We start from the raw sequence: 20,400 nt of genomic DNA, 5'->3' as shown, positions 1-20,400 counted from the left end.
AGAGAGTTACAGGTAAATTATAGATAGTTACGGGTAAATTACAGGTAGTTACAGGTAAATTACAGGTAGTTACAGGTAAATTATAACTAGTTACAGGTAAATTATAGATAGTTACAGGTAAATTACAATTAGTTACAGGTACATTTCATACAGTTACATGTGAATTACAAGTTGTTACAAGTACATTTCACGTAGTTACAGGTAAATTAAAGGTGAACATGCAAGAGCAGTTGTTGTAATAATTGCAGCAACCACAAAATCAACCGGATTAAAAACAACAACAGAATAGCATCGGTACCAAGCAGCAAAATAACAACAACAACAACAACAGTGCCAAATAACCCAAAAGCAACAACAGTAACAAAAACAACAACCGAAATAACAGCAGCAACAACAGTATCGACAAAACAACAGTAATAACAACAACAGTGCCGACAAATCAACAGTAATAACAACAGTATCGACAAAACAACAGTAATAACCACAACAGCATCAACAAGAACAACAACAACAACAACAGTATCAACAGAAACAGTGACCACAACAATAACAACACGACAGCAACTCCAGCATCCCGGAACTTACTGTAATATCAGCTGAGTGAGAAGAAGACCTTTGACCCGACACTGGCAGGAATACCCGTTGACCTCACCATCTTGACCACTCCCTACAGCTGGTCACTAAACAGCTGGCCAATGAACAGCTGGCCACTTAGAGTTAGACAGCTGGTCACTAGATAGTCGGTCAGACAATAGCTGATCACTTTGGCATTTGGTCACAAGAGAGCTGGTCATTAAATAATAGATGCTTAGTTAAAAGCTGATCATTAGACAGCATCTGGATCACACACACACACACACACACACACACACACACACACACACACACACACACACACACGCCTGATCACTAAATAGCTGCTCATTAAACGGTTGGTCACTTAACAGCTAATCTTTAGACAGCAGGCCAGCGACCACAAAGCTGATCATTAAACAGCTGGTCAGAAGACAGCTGATCACTATAAAGCTATGACCACCACCAAACAGCTGATCACAATCGGCCCTGATTAAGGAAACTTGACGACTCTATTTCCGACGATTTTTCCTTGGAGAGAGAGAGAGAGAGAGTATCCTGGCACACAATCGTATTATTTTATCCAACCTTCTGTTAATCTGTATGTCTGTCTGTATTTATCTCTCTCTCTCTCTCTCTCTCTCTCTCTCTCTCTCTCTCTCTCTCTCTCTCTCTCTCTCTTACTACAATTTATCCTTTATATTCCTGTGTCTCGAACTGAAGCTAAAACACAAGAATATCATAGAAAAAATAGCGTCAAAATTATACCAAGACTCTCTACCTTAGCTTAACAAAATCTGCAAAAAATCGCGTTATTCATTTTAAGTTTGAATCGGATTATGAAACGTGTAATTAAATCATGTTATTATTACCCTTTAACTCACTCAGTCTCTACCGAAATCAAAATTAAATCTGATATTACGAATCTTACTAATTTTCTTCCATCCTGTGAGAGTTGAAATTGTTCGTGTAAAGTGGGCGGGGTAGTTCGGCCTTAAGCCACGCCCCCCTGATGCTGACGTCACGATTCAGACGACAAATGAGGGCTCGGCACGCCAGGTTGTGACGTCATTAGGGTGTGTTGCTGGCATGGTGGGGGGTGAAGGGGGTGGGGGTCTACTCTATTGTGCTTGCATCCTATGTTTCTCTAGGCTATATTTCGTTTTTCCATTTCATTTCAGCACCAAAACTATATCTGTTTATCGCCCCTCAAGATATGATATTATTAAATTGCAAATAGTCTTCTCTTGTACAAAGCTCGATTTTTAACCTCAAGTCTTCCCTCCCTCCCCTTGTAAAATTTATAAAATAATTATTACTTGGGTATTATGACGCTTGTCTGCCTTCTGGTAATTATCGTACGCCGAGGAATAATCACCTTACGCTAGATCAGTTATCGAATACGCGGGAAAAAGTATCGTAAGTTTTATGTGGAGATAATTATCTTAAAGAGAGGGTAGGTATTGCACATAAGAGAGAAGTTATCGTAAGGGAGTATGGAGATAACGAGAAAAATTATTATTTAGTAAAGAAGGTATCGTACGTTAGAAGTATATATTGAACGTAACTTACCCAAAACAAACATATTTGACACCAGAGAGAACTTATACGATATGAACAATATGAAACAGTGAACATTTTCCGTACGCTAAAATACTATTGAACACTAAAGGAAAGTTATTGTACATTAGGAAAGTACAAGATGATTCTGTACAATAAAGCAAATTCATCGTACATTAGAAAGTTGCAATCATCCACCAAAACTGCCATCGCACGCCGTAAGCTAGAAAAGTTGTCGTGGTTAGAAAAGAGTTTTTGTACTCGCGATTAAAGGTATCGTTCTTCAGAGGAAAGTTATCGTACGTTAGAGGAAAGTTATCGTGCGCCAGGGGAAAGTTATCGAACACCAGGGGAAAGTTATCGTACGCCAGGGGAAAATTGTCGTACGTTAGAGGAAAGTTATCGTACGCCAGGGGAAAGTTGTCGTACGTACATCAGAGGAAAATTATCGCACGACAGGGGAAACTTGTTATGCACTAGAAAAACAATTGTCGTAGAGGAAAGAGAAGTTAACAGATATTGGGGGTGGGATCAGGCAAACAGTTCTGGGCATACCAGGGTGTTGTGAGGCTCCCTGACACACACACACACGCACACACGAGTTCGATTTTCAATAGTGTCACACCGAGGAGACACTGAAGCACAGGCATTTACACTTAGCATGCACAAGCCCACATACAGTATACTTAAATACAGTACATTAGATACAGGCATAACATGTTTACCTAGCGTAGGTGTGTGTAAATAATAATAATAATAATAATTAACGGTTTATTGAAAGAGCATGGCAGCCGGAAGGCTGAAAATATACAATTACATAATTGGGGAATGGGTCTCTTGATTTACAAATGATGTACAAGTAACATAAGTGATACAAATATGACATATAATAATTAGGTGTTGCTAATTTTTACAATGGTTGGGACTGGGCTGTTCTTGTAGCAATCAGTTCGTGCTCGTATGGGCTGGTGTGTGGCCAGGACAGTAGCTTGGGGCAATGCAGGTGTGCTCCATCCTTCAGGTTAGGTCAGGTGAAGCTGTGAGGTCAGGTTAGGTCAGATCCAGTCACAATCAGTATTGCTGAGTTTTTGAGCTTTTCCTTCGAGTTGAAATTGCCACTTTTCTATATCACTTGTGGGTTAATCGTCAATCTTTGCACTGTACTGTTGGTGTGAGGTTGTTGATATATCCAGATGGGAAGGAGGAGATGGGGAAGGGGAGAGCCCGACAGACCGGGCTGGCAGCTGTCTCCATGGTCAAGAGACCACGGCCGCGTTAGCGGGCAGCGCCGACTGCACACGTCCTTACCCGAAGAAGGCTGAGGTGTGTGTGTGTGTGTGTGTGTATGCTATAGTTTGTAAAGTCAACTCATCTGCCAGTTTTCAATGAAACTTCACACAGTTCTGGTAAAGATGGTAGATGCATATGGGTGATGCGCCTATTCATACGTGCGTGTGTCCATCAAACGTACAGGATTGGATGGATATGTGACGTTGAGAAGCCATGGTCAAAGTCATTAGTTGTCTTCCTGTTTTTCCTTCAGTATCCCTGGTAATCACACGTTTTCTGTAAAGGACGGATGGAAAAGGGGGGGAAGGGGGTGGGTGAACACAAGCCGTCCAACAAACACGATTTATCCATCTGTTTACTGACTTGGTTGTGCGTCTGTTACTCCTCTCTACTGTCATGCGTCATTACATTTCCAAAAAAAAAACTGTGATTGTGATAATTATCTTTCACAATCTAGTATTACTTTTAATAGCTTCCGGGTGACGTCAAACTCTTAAAAGTTCTCGTAAGTTAACACACACACACACACACACTCACACACACACACACACTTGAGACATTGAACCTCTGCATGCTACAGTACAATTAATTCTGAATACATATTTACTTCAGAGATGACAACTGAGTCAATTAACCAAATTAATCATATGGAGAATTACTTAAAGTTATTACACAGTACGTATTAATGTTTTGTTTCTAATTATATCTTTCTAACACGACAGTAGTCACTTAAAATGTGTTGGACGATAATTGATATTTGAATACTGCGGTATACGGTATTGTGCTGGGTAGTGTTGGTCACTGTGAGGGTGGCAAGGTAGGGTAGGGTTGGGTGGCAGGGATGGAGGAAGTGTGGTTTGTGGCAGGGTAGGGTGATAGGGATGGATAGTAGGGTTAGTGGTAGGGTGGGCGGCAAGGGTGGGTGGCAGGGTAGGAGGCAAGGGTGGGTGGCAGGGTGAGTGACTGGATTGGTAGTAGGGTAGGAGACAGTATTGATGGCAAGATTGGTTGCAGGGATGGTGGTTGGGTAGGAGACAGTATTGATGGCAGTGTTTGGTGGTTGAGATGGAGATAGTATTGATGATGGTGTTGGTGGCAGGGATTATTGATGTAATGAATTCCTTAACATAAAAGTTTTTATATAATTATTGTCAAATATTTACACGCAAAGGATAAACTACGTGACGCAAAACTAAAAAAAAAACAACACCCTCCCCCCCCTCCCACACACACACATCCTATGGAACACAGATAAATACAGGCTACTTCACACCCACACACTCCTTTTATGTAAACAAAAGTAAAACGATAACATTTACTGCCGAGGACATTTGGATGCCATCAACAGGGCATCTAGACCGAGTACAGTAACACGAAAAGCTTACATTATTATTTTTGGCGAACAGTTTCAAGGTTCATGGCATAATTTTTTTTCGTCTGTGTTTTGTTATGAAGTCTTAGACGTTCATGGCAGATAAAAAACTTTGAATTAAAATCCTTATGGCCTCTACTACCGCACCTGTCGAGCACCACAACCCGTTTTAGGGTGAGGTCGTGCGATAACTCGACGGATCACACGGAAAAAACCCCCCGCATTACGTCACCCCTCAACACGGATTTTTGTCTTACGTGCATCTTATCGTTTTGTTGATATTTTAGGGGAACGGCGGGACGTAAGAGCGGGTTTCTATGGCTCAGTTTAGCAATTCGCGCCCTATTTAGTGTATGAATAGGAGGCTGGAGTTTGTTTACACGGGGAATGATGTCTTAAGGGGACATCCTCAGGGCGGTCAGGGCAGGACCAGGGGTTTAGGGTATGGGAACAGTAACTAGCCAGGGTCCAGAGTCTCAATGGTTCGTACGATGTATACTGTTCATAACTGAATGCGTAAGAATGCACATTACTGGTGGACTTAAGATAAAACACAGAAATAACGTCTAAGAAAAGGAAGAAAATAAATAAAAATTGCACACTAACACTCTACCTGAAATAGTTGCGTTTATTAAAGAAAAATAACACATGTTTTCTGATTCTTTACGTCACTTTTCAAACTGTGTAGATGAGTTTTGTGTTTTAGCTTAAGTCTCCCAGGTACGGTCTTCCGTCATCGGATAGGAGCAGTATTCATCGTAAAAATCTTTTTAAGAATGTGGAGTTGAAGCTCGGCCACTCCTTCCCTTCCCCCAGTAAGCGGCGGAAGGAATTATCGTGACTCAGGCAACCTGGACACCCAGCTGATTCGTCTTGCAATGAAAGGCGGCGCTGAGCACATAGCGGCTTAGTCCACCACACACCATAGAGGTGAAGGTACACCGTCTCTCTCTACACCCAAGCCACACTTGCTAAACACCTATGTTATTTTTGTAATACGTCATTCATGTAATTAACGGTGCCTAAGCGGAACATAAATCACGGAAATAACAGTATTAATGGAGGTCATTTGTGGTACGGAGGTGATTTTCAGAACCTCAAAGTGTTAAGTGATTGCTTTTATCAGCGAATAGTGATAAGTGAGTGACTACTGTGTAAAAAAAGTACTGCAACACTTATATATATATTTTTTCAAGACGACTGAATTATTTTTTGGTAATATTTAAGAGAAGTGCCAAACAGAAGACAACATTTAGATATTGTCTACGTTAATTAACAAATATTAATAAGCTTTTAACTGAAATTACATGTATTATGAAATAGAAAAGTATATATATTTTTGGCATTATAAAATAATTTGTGACACTAATTAAAAAAACAATAATTGAGTGAAAAAAATACTAAATATATTATAAAGGAATTGAGATAAAAATATAGCAAAATACCGAAAATTAATAGTGTGACGCTGAACTGTGACGGCATGACCGATCGTGATAGGAAGATCCCGTCCCGTCACATATCCTCCTAAGTGGCTGTCACTGTTAAATAGCGGCCGTCACACACCCAAGAAAACTGCCGTCACACACCCAACAGCGGCCGTTAACATCTTTAGCTGGGCGTCACACAACCTCAAGCATCACCGTCACACCCCTGCTATCGACCGTCACAGGACCATATATCAAAACCCATCTGATTTCCTTAAGCGGTCGTTACATAACCCAGACCATCCGTCACACCTGTCTCACCTCTCGTCACAGGATCCCTCTATACCGCCACACCTGTCTACTATCCGTCACAGTACCCCCCAAAACGTAACACATGTACCCAATCGCCTTGTGTTACATGGACATCGTCACAGCCATGCCTGTCACCTGTTATCCAATTAGGGATTTTACAGGTAAGATAAAACATTACAGGGAGAATTTTATGAATGATTTCGGCTCTGTAAAGGATTTTATTTTCATATTTGTAGGATTTGGGATTTTTTTGACAATTCTTATAGGATTTTAGGGTGAAATAAAGATTGGTGTCATGGGATTTACTTCTCGTTCTTGTAGGGTTTCAACTCTTCTGTAGGTTTTTTCTCGCATTTTTGTAGGATTTGCTGTACTGTTTTGTGGATTTTATCGCTCTAGGTAGGATTTCCTCTCTCTCAGGATTTTCTAGTACTTGTAGGATTTTTATTCATTTTTTATTCTGGGTACGATTTCCTGTCATTCTGTAGGATTTCTTTACACTAGGAAGGATTTTCTGTCGTTCTTGTGGGATTTCAAAGTAAGATAGTTATTTTTGGATTTTGCATATCGTGTAGGATTTTTCTCTTGTTTGAAATTTCAACTTTAAAGGATTGTCAAATTAGAAGTTTTCAGTTTTAGTTACGACTTGATAAAATATAACTTACAATTAGTATTTATTTACAGGGTATTTATTTATGTATTATTATTATTATTATTATTATTATTATTATTATTATTATTATTATTATTATTATTTGCACCGGTATTGTTATTACTCATCTTCGACTATTTCTTGCCATATGATTATTGGAGAGATTTCTATGTCTGGAAATTGCGAGTTTAATCAAGCGCCTCATTTTTGCTCAATAAATGAAGTCAATTAATTTTTTTCCTGCTATCTCATTAGAAATTCGAGATTGTGTGCTGGATCTTCGATAATTAACCTAATTTAATAATCACGGATAAAGGTACCAAAAAATTATCTAAGCTAATTCAATAATCTTAATTGGTTACCTGGTTAACCTCTCGTTTTTAAGATCTTCCCACTTATGGCCTCCTTAGCAACCATTACAAATCTCAGAAGCTGATTGACTGTTGGTTGCTAGGAGAGTTGAGATGCCACGCAACTTAACTCTCGGTGATAATTGTTTCTCTTCAGTGTTATCCTCTGAGAAATAAAAGAAGAAAAACATTACATCAACAATGAAAAGAAAAAAGAAATAATAGAATTTGTTTGTGGCATCTTAAACTATAGCAACCAACAACCAATCGGGTTCCGAGATTCATGAAAAGTGGGCGGAGCTTACACGAGAAGTCAAGCAGGTAACCAATTCCAGGTAATTAATTAATTTCTGAACGAAATATGTTATGAAAAAACCTGTTATGGTCAACTAATATAAGACAATATTGATTTTTTTATATTTAACTTGATTTTGATTGCAATTAATTATTACTGGTGTACAGGTATATGTTTTTTGTGGATAATTAATTTTAAATTCCTCTCGTGGATTAGAATATTGAAATATTTTGTTGCTGTGTTTTAAAATTTTTAATTGATAGGTCTAATTTATCCATGATTTGTTAATGAATTATTTTCCGGAATTAATTTTGTCTAGTAATTTTGATTTTTTTAATTAGCAAAATTTATATATGGTTGAAAAAAAAGTATGTAACAGATAGATGTAGATAATCAGACAAACCGACAGACAGAATGATAAATAGAGAGGTAGATTGATTGATTGTCTTATTAACAGACAGAAAAATGTACTGATAGCTATATACACCTTTACGCACCTGTCCACAATAACAAAGTTAACACCTTCAATATCCCGGTGTTAATGATGAGTTAATTCTCTAGTTAACCTTCTAACTGAATAATAACCGTCAACCTCTTCATAACAACGTACCTGTCAGGTTAAACTGTCGCAATGTTCACATCATTACCTGACTGAGTTGAAATGTTAACTAAGTATTTTTAGCATTATTTCTCTATGTACATTTTAACATTTTATATAATTATGTCATTATTACCAAATTTTACCAGACGTTTTATTGTATATTTTAACATTTTATTTAATTATGTCATTATTACCAATTTTACAAGACATTTTCCTGAACATTTCAAGATCCTGTAGCATTGTCTTCACCACTAACACTCTGCCTTGGTGTCCGAGCCTCCACTTAACCGGTTCACGCGGCGGAAGTCAGTGTTCGCGGAGGCTTACGACCCTGAGGAGGACGACGACGATGGAGAGCGGGTGAGTGTAGTCGTACTGGACGTTCTTTACGGTTGAAGAGAGAGAGAGAGAGAGAGTTTGATCAGCTGTAAGGATGTAAAAGGGTTGTTTTGATCAGCTGTGAGGATGTAAACATAAGAGGGTTGTTTTGATCAGCTATAAATTTGTAAACATTAGGTGTTGTGATCAGCTGTGAATTTGTAAACTTTAGGTGTCGTTATGATCAGCTGTGAGGTTGTAAACATTAGGTGTTGTTATGATCAGCTGTGAGGTTGTAAACATTAGGTGTTATGATCAGCTGTGAATTTGTAAACATTTGGTGTTGTTATGATCAGCTGTGAGGTTGTAAACATTAGGTGTTGTTATGATCAGCTGTGAGGTTGTAAACATTATGTTGTTATGATCAGCTGTGAGGTTGTAAACATTAGGTGTTGTTATGATCAGCTGTGAGGTTGTAAACATTGTGTTTTGTTATGATCAGCTGTGAGGTTGTAAACATTAGGTGTTATGATCAGCTGTGAGGTAAACATTGGTGTTATGATCAGCTGTGAGGTTAACATTAGGTGTTATGATCAGCTGTGAGGTTGTAAACATTAGGTGTTGTTAGGAGGCGAATGTGTTATGGTAGTACCAGCTGACCCGTGACTGTACCAACGGTCCAATACCTACTTCTCCCAGGTGGACGAGAGACGCTAGAGAGGGAGGGAGGAGTCTCATTATACGGTTACCTGTTATTTTCGTGTTTACTGATGCTCATTAAAATCACCTGTTTGTATACTCTCTCTCTCTCTCTCTCTCTCTCTCTCTCTCTCTCTCTCTCTCTCTCTCTCTCTCTCTCTCTCTCTCTCTCTCTCTCTCTCTCTCTTCTCTCTCTCTCTCTCTCTCTCTCTCTCTCTCTCTCTCTCCGGACCTTACTTCACGCGATCTATTTCTATTCTAATTTCGGCATAGGAATAACAATAAACAATGACCTCACGTGTGAATGAATGACGTCACAAAAGCAGGCATTGACGTCAGAGGTTCGTAGTGAAATGAGGCGTTTGTTGTCCCTAGACTTACTTTATGTGTTAGTTTCGTATCTCTTAAGGATGATACATAATGAATAGGGAGAAAAAAGGGGAGGCGGGTAAAGGGAAGAAGGTAGGGAAGGGCGAGGTATATTGAAATTTGGGGAGACTAAGGAAAAGAAGGGTTCGGGGAAGGGTTTAAAGAGGGGGAGGAAGGGTTCGGGGTGGGGAAGTTGGGGGAGGAAGGGGTTAAGGAGGGGGAGGAAGGGGTTCAGAGGGGGAGAAGGGTTCTGGCTCCACGTCTGACTGCTGGTATCGATCCCGTGTAACCCAGAGTTGGTTCCCAGCCCAGACATACTGGTGCCACGCCCACACACACACACACATATACATACACACACACACATACATACATACACACACACACACACACACACACATACACACACACACATACACACACACACACACACACACACACACACACACACACACACATACACACTTCAAAAATTAAGTGTGTCAGCTGATTCCCATGACGTCAGGTACAAAGTCAACTAACTCCCATGACGTCAGGTACAAAGTCAGCTGACTCCAAGACGTCAGGTACAAAGTCAGCTGACTCCCATGACGTCAGGTACAAAGTCAACTAACTCCCATGACGTCAGGTACAAAGTCAACTAACTCCCATGACGTCAGGTACAAAGTCAGCTGACTCCCATGACGTCAGGTACAAAGTCAGCTACACCCGACGTCAGGTACAAAGTCAGCTAACACCCATGACGTCAGGTACAAAGTCAGCTAACACCCATGACGTCAGGTACAAAGTCAGCTAACACACATGACGTCAGGCACAAAGTCAGCTAACACTCATGACGTCAGGCACAAAGTCAGCTAACACCCATGTCGTCATGTTTAAGGTCTGATGATTTTCATAAGGTCACGCACGAAGTCAGTGATAAGCCTATGCACCAGACAAACGTAGTCACCAAGTATGAATTTATAAAACACACACACACACACACACACACACACACACACACACACACACACACACACACACATTAAAACATTGAATACGTCAGTTCGATGCCAAGTTTAAAGGGAACTTTTAACTGTCTCAGGAAACAGTAATTTGATGTTTTTTTTTCCTTTATCTATTAACTATATTTAATATTACCGATAGTGAGTTTCTTCATAGTTTGTATTTAATAATGGACTAATTCTATCCATTCTTATGCTGATGATTCTACTCTTCACTCTTCTTCACATTTTCTCCTTCCCCCTAACTCTCAAACTAGATCTGTTTCTAGAGCTGATATCATCACATCTATCAATTCGGACCTGTGCAACATCTCCGAATGGGAAGGTTGAAACTTGGTTAAATTCAATAGTAATAAAACTCAGTATTTACCAATTATACTTTCCACATTAGATGATCTCCCACCAATCACATTGCTAAAGCTGCATTGCTAATGTTGCCTCCCGAAAGCTGGGAATGCTGTACAGATACCGTAGTTACTTCACTCCTAATATGAGCAATTGCTTCAAGTTTATAAGGGATTCATTCGTCCTAACTTGGAGTACTGCTCTCATATCTGGGGTGGCTCTTCTGTCCAACTGTTAGATTGGGTGGAATCAAAGGCATTTCGTCTTATTGACTCTCCTCCTTTAGTTGATAATCTTTCTTCGCTGCAATGTTGCTTCACTCTCTCTTATACAGGTACTTTAACGGGCAACGTTTGGTGGATTTGGTATCCTGTGTACCGCCGGCAAGGCCGTGGGCTCGTAACACTCGTCTTGCCCACGGTGCCCACAGTTTCTCTGTGGCTGTCGGTCACACTAGAATAACCCGTTATCGTACTTCCTTCTTTCCTCACAAAGCCATACTGTGGAATGCTCTGCCTTCTTCTGTGTTTCCATACTCACACAAAGCTGATTTTCCTGTAGGTAACACCTTTACTTATACCTGAATAAGTACTGGTGCTGATATATCTGAATAAACTTTGCGAATCTGGATTGTTTTTCACGTGATAAAGTGAATCATCTGCAGGTGATTCAGAGGTCAAATGGTCTCAGGGAACATAAAGACCAGTGAACAAACAAAATCATTATTGGAGAAGGAAGGTGAAGAAGCGAATGTATGTGAATGAACTAAATTAAAGGAAGAGGAGGGAGAAGATAAAAAACGAGGAAGTGAAGAAAGAAGGAGAAACAAGAGGTGCAGGAGGAAGAGATGAAGAGAAGTACAGTAGATTAAGTAGTAAGAGGAGGATGAGAAGGAGGAGGCAGAAAATAAAGAGGAAGGATTGAGTAACTGAAAAAATATTACCACTGGGAGTGTTTGGGAGGATGGGGAGGAGGAGAACTCTTACAGGAGAATCGGCACCTCCTGGATAATGACAGAAGCTAATTAAATATGAATATGTAAAGATTTTACAGAATATCTTGTCTCCTTCCCAGGATATATTCGCACCCTACTCTCATCATAGGATACAGGGAGATACATTATCCCAACCATAGCCAAGGGTATATTCCCATCCTTCATCCTAAATAGTATTCCAGGGGAAGTTTATAAGATTATCGTCTCACTGGCCTGGAAGATTACTCCAGAAGATCGTTACTCGCACAAAAGAATTATTGTTTTATTATGCCCCGTAACCTTCTGCACAGTCCCAGCGTAATTTTTACGCCATTTTAAGCAAATTTGTGACGTAGGCGTCACCAGATAGAGGCGTCCTGACATCAGTACTTAAGAGGGAAAATTTAGCCTTGGGAATCCACTTGTTTGCCGTAACATAAGTGAGCATATTGACACCTTCTAACATCTCCGGTTAGAGGGAAATTTGACGTGTGACCTTTTGATAACCAACCATTGCGTCTTAGCCTAAGTCAGCCAGATAGACGCTGTCTGACATTAAGTGTGAGAGGAAAACTTAAATGTCAGAACCTTTGAGAATTAGCTCTGATATACTTGACAGCTCGAAGTGTTAGTTTGCACTTGTGTTCATCCACTGTGAGGGGCAACTGTAAGTCGCTACCTTCCTCCTTCCCTCCCACCGATAACTCACAAACCCAAATATTTCTCCAACATCTTTATTGCTGATACAGACGTACAGATGTCAAAACAACATTAGTTAACATTGGCGAACATCCTGATAACATCTAGTAACTGAGGAGATGATGTCTTCTATTCTAGGAAGGGAAACATGGGTCATCCAGCCATTACTTCCTGCATAACACGTCAACAAAATGACACCAGCGCTAATGTGTTGTGTGGCAGTACTAGGGAGTGTTGTTGTTGTTGTTCGTTTGCGTTGACGAAGCATTGTTTTGTGTGTATGTATGTGTGAATGTGCGTGTGTATGTGTTAATGTGCGTGTGTATGCGTTGTGAAAGAGTTTGTTCAGCTGTATATAACACGTGGTAATAATCAGTCGACACAGGAAGCGGCAGAGACAGTAGTATCAGCTCGTCTCTCTCTCTGGATTTTCTCTCAATTTTTTTCTTTATTTTCTCTTTCTCTCTTTAGCTGTCTATTTGTTTATCTCGTTTTTGTCCAGATTTTCTTGTCGATTTCTCTGCATTTTCCTCCTTTTATTCCCCCTCCCTTCTTCACACACACACACACACACACACTCCTGGTGTAGTCATCTGGTAAAGACCTGATCATCAACACAACAAGACACAATCAGATGTTTGTCAGGAGGCTGGAACCACAAACAAGAGAGAGAGAGAGAGAGAGAGAGAGAGAGAGAGAGAGAGAGAGAGAGAGAGAGAGAGCAGTATTCGAGAAAGATATGTCACAGTGGTCCAGAAATCTTCAAGTCAGAGAGGTCATATCAGGTCACGAGTATTGCGTCAGCAAGATAGGGAGGTCATGTGATGGGTGCAGCTGGTGAAGGAGGTCAGGTCAAGTCTGGTCAACTAGATTAGTCTTGCACGTGGTCTAAACTACTGACGTCAGCTGGTATGATGACGTCAGTGTTGGTACAGATGGTGATTCAGCTGGTGTGTGTGTGTGTGTGTGTGTGTGTGTGTGTGTGTGTGTGTGTGTGTGTGTGTGGGAGTGAGTGAGGTGTGTGTGTGTGTGTGTGTGTGTGTGTGTGAGAGAGTGTGTGTGTGTGCTCAGATGGTGCAGGGATGAGGTGTATTTGACTTGTTTTATCGAGATAACTTGCTTATCTGTGGTTCATTATTTATGGCAGAGGGGGTAGTGGGGCGAGGAGGGTTGGTCATGGGAGGCTGGTCGGTCGGGGGAGGGCTGGTCGGTCGGGAGGGCTGGTCGGTCGAGGAGGGCGGCTGGTCGGTCGAGGAGGGCTGGTCGGTCGAGAGGTTTGTCGAGGAGTGGCTGTCGGGTCGAGGAGGCTGGTCGTGATTGAGGAGGTTGTATTGGTCGAGGAGGAGGGTTGGCTTGTCGAGGAGGGCTGGTCGGGTCGAGGGCTGGTCTTGATCGAGGAGGGCTGGTCGTGATCGAGGAGGGCTGGTCGTGGTCGAGGAGGGCTGGTCGTGGTCGGCGATGGCTGGTTGGGGAGGGCTAGTTAGCAATAAAAGCCAGAGTAATAATTTTTTATCAGAGAAACGTTTGTATTAAATGAGTTGTCGAGGAGTAGGAAGACCTCTTACCACTAGCGCCAGGTAAACGCCAGGCGAACGTAAAGGCAAGGTGGATGATAAGAACATAAGAGCATAAGAATGGAGGAAACTGCAGCGGGCCCATTGACCCATGCTGGGCAGTCCCGTTTATACCCAACCCCTATTGCTCATATAAGCATCCAACCTATGTTTGAAGCTATCCAGCGTATTCGAGTTAATGATGATATTTGGTAACTTGTTCCATTCATCCACTACTCTGTTTCCAAACCAGTGTTTACCTATTTCACGCCGAAATCTAAATTTGTCTAATTTAAAACCATTGTTACGAGTTCGCTCCTGGTTGGATAGTTTGAGTACCTTTGTAATGTCCCCTTTGTTTAACCCTGACTTCCATTTATACACCTCTATCAGGTCGCCCCTCACTCTACGTCTCTTGAGGGAGTGCAAATTAAGATGCTTTAACCTGTCTCTGTCTTCAAGGTTCCTAATGCCCGGGATTAGTCTTGTCATTCTCCTCTGAATTCTTTCCAAGGATTCTATATCCATTCTGTAATACGGTGACCAGAACTGAACTGCGTAATCCAGGTGTGGTCTCACAAGAGCAAGATACAGTTTTAGGATGACCTCGCAGCTCTTGTAACTAACACTCCTTTGTATGAACCCAAGTACTATATTAGCCTTGTTACGAGCAAAAACACATTGTTTACTTGGCTTAAGATTCCTACTTATCATTACCCCTAAATCTCTCTCGCAGTCGGATTCCACAATGGCATCGTTGTTCATCTGGTAACTGGTTTCCCTGTTTACATCTCCTATACTGAGTAATTTACATTTGTCCACATTAAATTTCATCTGCCATTTTCCGACCATTCGAAAAATTTGTTTAGATCTTCCTGTAGTTTTGCAGAGTCCTCGTCAGATTTAATTACACGTTCTATTTTAGTGTCATCAGCAAATTTACTTATGTTGCTGTCTATGCCGATATCTATATCGTTTATGTATATAATAAATAATAATGGTCCAAGTACTGAGCCTCGGGGAACTCCACTAGTGACGTTGCTCCAATGCGATTTAGTGCCGTTTATGCTCACTCGCATGATCATCTTTAAAAGCAGACAAAATTTTATATATAATTCTTGGCTGTATTTACTGATCCTAATTATTTTTTTACTCGACTGATGGATGTTTTTCGTGAGTTAAGAGAGTAATAGAAACTTACTGATTCTTAGGTCTCAATGGTGTGGTGTTAAGATGCTCTATTTCTTACAGGTGAATAGGTAAACAGTGCGTCTACCTGGTTGATTTAAACTATAGAATCACGAAAGTAAACTCTCAAGATGGCGTCACAATTACACTGAGACTATGTTAAGGTGAAATTAGCGTTGACAGTTACTCTAATTTTGTCGTATCATTTGAAAATTAGGTACTGCAGTATATTTCACCTGATGATAAAACACCCACACTCTAACCTAGCGTTGTAGAGTGTTTAATCATCAAAGTGCATTAAATTATGCTACATAATCTTCATCTGATCCGTGTTCGTCTAGGGCTCAGCGAACACATGCAAATTAGCTCCTCATTTGAATCTTGATGTCATTTCTCAACATTAATATCGTGTGTTTTTAGCTTAAGTTATTCAGTTAGGTACATCGTTAAGAACTTAGGAGGTGTGAGAGAGGAATATTCATGGTGTCGTACCTGAAGTTGGGTAATGCAGGGTCCTGAGGGAGGGGACGATGGCTTAGAGGGTTCTGAGTTTAATGTTTCCTCTTGAACGGTTCTGTCCGTCTGTCGTCCTTGTCAACCCTGGTCAACAGCTAGCCAGATTGACCTCGTGATATTCTCTCTCTCTCTCTCTCTCTCCTATGAGTCGATGGCAACACCACACTCGTCCTTATAATGCCAGTGCATGTATAATGATGAATGACCTGTCAGCCTGTATGATGAATGAACTGTCAGTCTGAATGATGAATAAACCGTTAAACTGTTAGCCTGAATGCTGAATAACCCATTTGTAACTTCATTCAACACTGGGAGAATAATATAAAACTTATTCTACACTCGAATTAAGTGTCAATTCACCTGTACTCGGGACCTTTGACCTTGACGCTGACCTCTGTGACCCTACCAGCATAGTAGTTCCAGCAGTGTTATGCCAACTATGTACACTGTATCTCCTCCTGTTCACTAGTTATACTGAGGAGATATATAGGTTCTTATGTATATAATGTATAGATTACACTGACTATCCTACACATGCGTGGCCCTGGGATTGGTCGTGGGCGTTGGGCGTTGGCTTGGTCGTGGGTATGGGCGTGGGCATTTAAACCCGGAAGCCACCATAAAACTGTCTGAATCCACTTGTAAACCAGGAGAGCAGTATAAAATTGAGCTTGTTTTGGTCTTCTTATGTTGTCTTATAAATCCAGAACCTTCCAGAATTTACTGTACGGGTTCTAATACCGGGAAACTTAATGACAACTAAGGTAATCTGACCTATCTAAGCCAAACCCGTAAGCCTGCCTAAAACTAATTTAACAAGGCCTTTAAAAAAATGTGAAGCCTGTAATAAACAATCGTAAACCCCCAGAGAGTGGAGGAGATAAGCATGATAACTCAATGTTTGGAGAGAGAGAGAGAGAGAGAGAGAGAGAGAGAGAGATCGTGGGCCTCAGCGGGACAGGAGACAGAGACAAGCAAAATCCATTATGTTTATGGCTATGACATCTTGCCGCTGCCTCCTCCTCCTCCTCCTCCTCCTCCTCCTCCTCCTCCTCCTCCTCCTTCCTCCTCCTCCTCCTCCTCCTCCTCCACGGAGCCATATTCCAGAGTCCCTAGGAGTTCTCTGCTCTGAATCCTTTGTCAATCACAAACTACAAGGTCAAGCATTTTGCTTTCAGACACCCCATGGATATCCTGTAAAAGCAGAAGAGCTGTGTGTTATTTTAGGTGTGTGTGTGTGTGTGTGTGTGTGTGTGTGTGGGTGTGTGTGTGTGTGTGTATGTGTGTGTGTGTGTGTGTGTGTGGTGTGTGTGTGTGTGTGTGTGTGTGTGTGTGTGTGTGTGTGTGTGTGTGTGTGTGTGTGTGTGTGTGTGTGTGTGTGTGTGTGTGTGTGTGTGTGTGTGTGTGTGTGTGTGTGTGTGTGTGTGTGTGTGTGTGTGTGTGTGTGTGTGTGTGTGTCCTTCAGTCCTATGAATTGTTTTATTAGGTGTAAGATTTTTTCTGAGTCTTCTTTTTTTCTTTGTGTTTAAATCCTGAATTATCTTAAAGGAAAAAAAAATTGTAGTCGATATTTGTGTTTTCATCAAATAGTATACTTTGTTTATGAAATTATTCCAGCTATCCTCTGTGTTTTGGCTGTGGACCCGGTAATATGTGATGGTATCAATAATGTACTTGTGTTTACCTCTTAAGCTGTAGTTCTCAGCAGGTTCATTGTACTGATTATATAGACAATTTATTTCTTGAATTTTCTGGGTAAATAAATTGTTTGTGTTATTTTCAGTCTTAAGTGGGTGAGGGTAAGAGGTTGTTTTAGGTATTGTCCTCCCGTGGGCAGTGCTGTGTCTCCACTTATCTCAACAACATCAGTGTCGGGGACCATGACAAGCAGTGGGTTACATACATGGTCGTGTTGTGTCCTGGGTCGAGCGTGTGAAGGTGACACACGAGGTGATGTTCTTCATAAAATTGATTTTTAGGTGATTAGACAACTTCCTCCGTCGTGTAGTTTGTGTATGACCAAACTAAATGTGTGTTTTTTCCTCCCACAGATCATCCACGCCAAGTCGGATGAACAGCGGCAGAGGTTGTCAGAAGCTGTCAAAAACATTTTCCTCTTCAGATCTCTCGATCATGTAAGTATTGTACTGTAATTATGTGCTGTAATGCTTCTCCAGATCCCACTCAATTTTTATTTATTTATTTTTGCATGTTTACAACTCACTGTTCTATGCTCCTTCAGGACCTGATCAACATTATATTTTATTTAATTCACATCATTTTCCTCCATTTATATCTAGTGCTTGTATGCTTCTTCAGGGCCCCGGCCAGCTCGTTTTAATACAATAACAAACATTACCTTGTTGTTATGCTTCTTCAGGGCCCCGGCCACCATCATACACATCTTTTATTCTTTATTGCCTCTCAAATCGGTGTTGTTATTCTTATTCAGGGGCGCAGGCAAGCGATTTATTGCTTGCCTATCACACAACATTTATGTTTCTGGAGGGCCTCTCAACAGTGGCCTTGTCATGCCGCTGTGCAGTAGTGCTTACTCAAGGACGATTGGGTTTTCACAGTTCAGTAATCATGCTCCCTTCAGGGGGCCTCCGCTATCAATACACTGTATACTTCGTCAGGGGTTCCTTCGTTAGGGGCTACTTCAATAATCTCCTTCAGGGGTTCCTTCGTTAGGGGCTACTTCAATAATCTCCTTCAGGGGTTCCTTCGTTAGGGGCTACTTCAATAATCTCCTTCAGGGGTTCCTTCGTTAGGGGCTACTTCAATAATCTCCTTCAGGGGTTCCTTCGTTAGGGGCTACTTCAATAATCTCCGTCAGGGGTTCCTTCACTATGCTCCGTCAGGGGCTCCTTCAACATCATAAAACGGTATGATTAAGCTCCTCGGGGGTGCTCTTCTGTACATTGGTGAAGTTCTTTATGTAATGATAAATAATTAACGATAAAGCAAACGAAGAGTTAGATTATTAGATATAGAGTAAAGTAACGATCGAGGAAGGAAGCCGCGATGAATTAAAACAACAGGCGCTTTAGAACGATAATTGAAAAAAGTCAACAACTTCACAAATTAATTTGAATAAATAATTAAAACATCCAGCTCTTGATATTATTAATTAGAACATGAATCCTAACCATAAGTCTGTAACATAGATATACAGTAATTAATCTGAGTAAGAAATGGAATAATTCTTTAAGGTAATTAATTTGAATAAGAATTAAAAGAAAAATTTCGCCAAGATAAAGCTACTTAATTAGAAGAAAAAAACACAAAGTAATTAGAAGAAAAATTAACAGGAAGAGTCCAAAATCCCGGTTATTTATTGAAGCACGAGGAGGGTAACACTGGGCAGTGGAGCTCTAGGCTGGGAAAGTGCCTGTGAGGGTGCCGGCACTCACACTGAATGACTCGGTCGCCCAACGAAAGGAAGTCGAATGATTGCAATGAAATTAATTTAATAATACCAACAACAATAATAATAATAATTAAATAGTATTTGGTAGTATATTTTACGTACAAATATCGTGACATTATTATTATTATTATTATTAAGTATATAAATGCGATAGTTTATTATTATTATTAATACATAAATGCGAGTCTCATGAAAATGGTTTCTGTTCGTGTGAGGATTTAGCGATACCATGACTATGTGACGTGGCGCATTCTTATTGGTTAAGTGACGTGTGGCCGAGATGATGAGCTTTTTGGCCGAGATCCTGCTGACGTAAATATGACGTCATGTCTGTTATGATAGGGAGGGTAAATCGTGATATGTTTATGTGTTTGGGTGGGAGAGGAGAGGGAAAGTGGGGGTGGAGGAAGGCCATGGGGGGGAGGGAGGAAAGGAGAGAGAGAGGAGAGGAAGAGATACGTAGAAGACTGTGAGTATGTGGCACATGTTCTCACAGCCTGTATGTATCACCAGCTACTTAGACTTTGTTTATGTATCGTCAGCTGTTTAGGGGAGGGTCGTGAAGTACCGTCTTATTTGTCTGTATGTGTCTTGTTCTGTCTGTGTATATGTCTGTCTCTGTCTTTCTTTCTCTTTGTGTCTGCATTTTTCTTTCTGTCTATGTGTTTGTGTATTTTTCTCTGTGTGTGTCTTTATTTTCCCCCGTATGTGTCTCTCAGTCAGTATTTTTCTGTCTGTCTGTCTGTCTGTATTTTGTTTCTGTCTGTGTATTTGTCCCCCTCTTAATTTTACTGTCTCTGTCTTCTCACTTTTTCTAATTATCTCTTATTCTATTCACTTCTTTCTATTTTTTTTTATTTATTATTTTTTGGGG

The 20,400-nt window shown here is 40.7% G+C and overlaps 1 protein-coding gene across 3 annotated transcripts in view; it reads left to right on the top strand.

Annotated features, from left to right (window-relative positions):
• The window catches only part of LOC121868039 (cAMP-dependent protein kinase type II regulatory subunit-like), a 100,040-nt gene that overhangs the window by 56,585 nt on the left and 23,055 nt on the right, over nt 1-20,400 (top strand). For all 3 annotated transcript variants that reach the window (XM_042368295.1, XM_042368297.1, XM_042368296.1), the window contains 2 exons: nt 8,703-8,789; nt 18,145-18,228. In XM_042368295.1, the coding sequence (XP_042224229.1) occupies nt 8,703-8,789; nt 18,145-18,228 (171 nt within the window). The remainder of the gene's footprint in view (nt 1-8,702; nt 8,790-18,144; nt 18,229-20,400) is intronic.

The sequence above is a fragment of the Homarus americanus genome, unplaced genomic scaffold (assembly GCF_018991925.1).
Source record: "Homarus americanus isolate GMGI-L3 unplaced genomic scaffold, GMGI_Hamer_2.0 scaffold37032, whole genome shotgun sequence".
In the NCBI taxonomy this organism is placed as follows: Eukaryota; Metazoa; Arthropoda; class Malacostraca; order Decapoda; family Nephropidae; genus Homarus; species Homarus americanus.
Note: the sequence above shows the minus strand (reverse complement) of the source record. Positions and strands in the feature narration are given on the sequence as shown.